Source organism: Aptenodytes forsteri, unplaced genomic scaffold (assembly GCF_000699145.1).
Source record: "Aptenodytes forsteri isolate BGI_AS27 unplaced genomic scaffold, ASM69914v1 Scaffold411, whole genome shotgun sequence".
In the NCBI taxonomy this organism is placed as follows: Eukaryota; Metazoa; Chordata; class Aves; order Sphenisciformes; family Spheniscidae; genus Aptenodytes; species Aptenodytes forsteri.
In genome coordinates this window covers 382,792-387,681 of record NW_008794119.1, presented here as the reverse complement: position 1 = coordinate 387,681, position 4,890 = coordinate 382,792, and the positions used below count along the sequence as shown (strand labels likewise).

At 44.7% G+C, this 4,890-nt stretch overlaps 1 protein-coding gene across 1 annotated transcript; it reads right to left on the bottom strand.

Moving 5' to 3' along the window:
• Positions 1-1,261: 1,261 nt before the first annotated feature.
• TCF24 (transcription factor 24) lies at positions 1,262-4,333 on the bottom strand. Its single transcript, XM_009276776.2, has 2 exons — positions 3,935-4,333; positions 1,262-1,375 (listed from the first exon to the last, which is right to left on the bottom strand). The coding sequence occupies exons 1-2, from the start codon at positions 4,316-4,318 to the stop codon at positions 1,262-1,264; spliced, it is 498 nt and encodes a 165-aa protein (XP_009275051.1). The 5' UTR covers positions 4,319-4,333.
• Positions 4,334-4,890: the final 557 nt, after the last annotated feature.

Sequence of the window (4,890 nt, the reverse complement as noted above, 5' to 3'; positions counted from 1 at the left end):
GAGGCCTGGTTTTCTGTGATACTGGACACTCGGTTTGCAATGACATGCTCAGCGCCTCTGAAAGATGTCACAAGTTTGACTCAAGAATGAAAGCAAGAAAATTATTTTATATATATATATATGAAGGTTGTTCTTTCTAGTATTTGTTTTCCTTTTCTGCCAGATGTCATTTTAAAAAGTAAACTGTGAAGAAGTCTTCAGAAAGAAGTTACTATAATTGCAGAGTATTGCTAGTAGAAGCTATCAGTCCCGTACAATGAGAAACTGATACAGATTTTGCAACTCAATAAATACCTAATGTCCATTGAATAATATTTAATGCAATGTTTACCTCAGCAATAACAAACTATGAGAAGTACAGCGTTTTACAGAACAGATACATTAGATGGTATTTGCGCAGTAGTTTTTCTTGCCCAAATACAGAAGCTGTTTTAAGTGAAAAACGTGCTATGAACAAGCCAACTCTTAAGGCTCATTTGTGTGAATGCATGAACCCGCTAAAAGACAAGATAAACGAACCTTGGTATCTTGAGCAGACAAGTAGTTGTACTGGGGTAACAAACGCATTTTAAACCCTGTAACATGCAACGCACTCGCGCGGATCAATACAAGCAACACTTAGTGTACAGAGCAGTTTGTGCCCGCTGTACCTAGCGCTGTGTGTACGCAGGATAGATTTCGGCACATTTTTACTCAAGGTGAACATGCATCCACATTTTCAGGAATAACTACATACATTTAAGGTTATCTGAAGGATGAAGCCCTGACCTGACGGCTGCGGTCAGAGGGATTTCGGCCATCAGCTTCGTGCGGTGAAGAAAGCGCACGCGGGATTTCGATTGCTATTTTCAGACTCGCCCTTTGCTTCTCACCCAAGCCTGTACTGCTCTGTACTTCGCCAATACTGCATCGCTCATTTCCCCCCCTTTTCCACAGTGTACCCATTCACCGCTCGTCCCGGAGGGGGTGAGGTTATCTACTCTGCTAGCAGCTCTGCCTTTGTGGCTGCCTCTCCTGTTGGTGCTGACTGCAGTCGCCTTCATTTCCCCCAATTCAGATCCCAGCAATGTCCTCCATGATAGAAACCAATGATGCGTCACATTAACTTAATGAGGTATTAATTACATTTAAGAATCAATTCCTTCTCCTCTACAAACAGCACTTCAGGAATTATAGTTTGTCTGTAGATACCATTTTTTTAACTTAAATATATATATATAAGGTGTAATAAATAACATTTTTTTAGAAGCGAGAAGGGAGATTAGATTTGTGAAGTTGTTGATGTTTCTCCTTGGTTTGCGCCGTCTCCTTGTGCCGAGTGAGTCAAAAACTGCCCTGTAGCTCCAATGTATAACCTGGAACGCATTGGCCACTTCTGCAAGAGAAGAGACAAGCACAGCGCTGAGACACACGGGAACTGTGCAGCCTGAATGCGGTTCTCAAAGCTTTAAACGATGGAACCACAATGTGAGAAAACAGGAAACTGTTATCGCCAGAAAGTCCCCATTTTGTTATCTGTTGGAAAATGTCATTAGAAGCTGGGTAAGGGAACCTCAGCCTGAGTATTTTCTTTGGTAATTAATCGTGAGGCACAGCTCCTAAACCCCCCGGGACCCAACGCACAGGAGTAAGTCATGCCGGTCAGTCATCGTGCCACAATTTGTATAGCAGATGCTCTGTTGGTAGAATAAAACAAAGCATTCCTCTTTACAGTGCCAGGGATGCTATGGGGACATACCAACGCCTGCAGAGACTGCAGCCCCGTGTGTGTACCCGTTCGTGCCGGCCGGCCCCCGCAACACCGACCACAGCACAGGGGCTGCTAGAGACTGCGTTAGAGGGAATTTAATGTAATTGCTCCTTGGCAGTCTTCGGCACTGACAGCTTCTTGTTCTTTGTCAGCTCCAACGGTTTCAGATGAGACAATTCATCTTTCCATTCACCGATTATTGGAATAATCGGTTGCATTGGTGTTACGTATCTGTTCTTATAGCTCAAGTTTCTTAACCCGAGCAAGTTAGTTACTGCAAACGGCCCTGCAGTGAGGGTGACTGCAGCTGCGTGCCCTTCTCTTGGAGGGAAGCATTCGGCTCCAGTCTGATGTGCCGAGTTCATTATTAGAGAGGTGGGTATTGGAAAAGACAACTTGTCATATGCATCTGATGCAAAAATACCTGAAACACAGCCAGCGTGTTGTTCCAAAAGAATACAGTTTTTTTAAGGCGCTTTGGGGAACAGGCTGGCAACCTTTCTGGTGTGTAATGAAAGGGAGCTTGAAAACCAGAGGGGCTTAATACTGCAGTTAAACCTCAGCTCTTCTATTTAAAGACACAGAGGAGCAGCATATTCTCAGTTGGAAAGACTGTGCGACCTCATTCAGTATTTTTATTTCAAGAGTAACGTTACAAATTCATTGCCAATAAGACATCTGCATTTAAAGTCATCAACCGTATTTTTTGTTCGGTGTAAACACAACCATACTTGGATATTTTACTTTCCTCACTATTTGTATTTACTGTGCTTGATATACGAGTGTAGTTACAGTCCTCATCTGTACTAGTCGTCTCATATCCTGCACTTCAGGGGTTTTTTTGAAGCATGTACTATGATTTGTCTGTGACAAATGTTCTAGTGCCAACTAAAAAATTAATTTACTACCAGGAATATTAGAAAGATTGGTTAGACTCAGAATCGTTACAAAACTAAATACGGGTAAATGGCACATAAATAAGATTATCAAAAATAACTGCTAGATGAACCCAGTACTGCTGTATTCCAGTAGCCTGGGAAATGTGCATCTGGATCATTTAACTGCTGTAATAACTATTTAAAAGTATTTTTCTGCCAGTAATAGTTGGCAGCTGATAAAAAGTACTGTAAAAGACCTGTGTCCTTTCACTCTGACCAAGGGAACTAACAGAAGCTACTTCAAACTTATGTTGAAATACATCACTATTTTTTTTCCTTAAAATTATAGCCATCTTTAATTGATGTAAAGGTTTTGCTTTCTTAATGAGCCTGCTAATCATTTAAACAGCCTCAGAAGCCTACGTTCACATCACGCTTTTTACAGCGACCAACACTGTGAATAAGAAACACTCTGTGAATTAGTCACTTTATAGGAATTAGAGATTACTTCACAAATTAATCTTAATTAAATCATTCTGAATTCACCAGACTTTAAGAAGAAACACACCAGTGCTCTAACTCGCTCCCTGAGACCAGAGCCAAAGAAAATACCCCGCGGTATTTAAGAGTCCCGTCAGTGACTGAGCAATACATGTGAAACCAGTTTCCAGCCCCAGGTCCCCTCCAAGAGCAGTTCCCCTTTCTCATCCCCTCTGCATCGCCGTGAATTTTTTTGACGAAGGGAAAAGCAACAACAGCGTATACCAACTAGATGAAATAAGTGCATCAGAAAAGCACTTTCATAGAAGGAATTAACACGTGGCCAGTAATTAATGCCACCTCCCATACCTTGGCTGCCTCAGCAGGAGAACCAAAGCAGGCCCAGCCATGGCTGGGGTCGTCGCTGTGGGACAGCGCGTCACCTCAACCACACACATCCCCTACAGCCGGTTCTGATGGGTTTGGTGGGGATCGCCAAGGTTTCCAGGCGGGGACCAAGGAGGTGCTGGTACTCCTCTGGTGCTGCCCTCCGCCTTCACTTCCACGGGACCAAGTCCCACTAGGTTTGGACCTACACCGTATTTGATATTTTTGTGCACAGTCCCTGAAGCTAGAGGGACGAAGCTCCGGGACGTTTCCATCAGGCCCCTAGCACCTAGATGCAATGGTTAGTCTAGGCAGTCTTTTCATCTATTAACTCTGGCAAGGTAAATAAGCTTGAAATCTCTAGATTCATCTAAGTATCTTTAACACCTATTTACTTCTTCACCGAGAGAAGGCGGTAGCTGCTCCTCAGCTCTCCTACCTTGACAGGGTGGAGGTATCCATCCCCTCGAAGGGTACCCAAGCCCTCTCCCGGTGACTCTTCCTCATCCTGAAGGCTGCGAGTGAGGTGTGCGATATAGGTGGTGGCCAGGAGGAGTACATCCAGCTTGGAGAGCTTGGTGTCGGGCGGCACAGAGGGAAGAGTCTTCTGCAGCTCGAGGAAGGCATGGCGCAGGGTTTGAACCCGACTGCGCTCTCGAGCGGCATTAGTGGCGGCAGGTCTGCCAGGAGGTGGCCCAGCCCGCTGCCCAGCCGCCGAGGACGGGCAGGAATTGCTGCCGGCAGCAGAAGGCAGCAGGGAATCGGGCTCTGCGCCCAGGCCGGAGATCTCCTCGCTGCTCTCAGCTAAGTGTCCACAGTCCATTGGTGACTTCCCCGGCAGGGAGGGTCCTGCAACCAAACAAGAGCATCTCTAAAGCCAGCCACTATGCTGTGCTGAAGCGAATGCTTTCTAAACACAAAGATTATCAGAAATGCAAGTGCTGCCCGTGCCAGGAAAAGCCAGGATGCCGCTGTGCAGCTGGGTGAGCTGCTTCTCCACTCGCTGCTTATAGATTTGATGTCACACACAGGTACAGAAACAGAAGTTAAACTCTTCAAAGATGTAATTTTTTTGGGGGACAGTATTACACAGAGCAATTTCTTTGAATCACTCGTAGCCCAAAGATCACCCGACTCTTCTGACAAAACCCAACAGGCAACGCTGAGCAGCACTGCCACAGTGGTTTCCATTTACAACCAACTAAAAATTAGGCTAAATGATTTTTTTTTTTTTAATAAACACATTATTTGTATAATTTGGCACATGGAACTGTGTGTATATTTTCTATTTACCTGCCATCATTTTATCGACGGTCTTTTAAGTGATCAGTGCTCCTTGGATTACAGAAAGAAGAATACCATTTTCAGATGCAGCGCTGAATGGAGCCGCAGAGC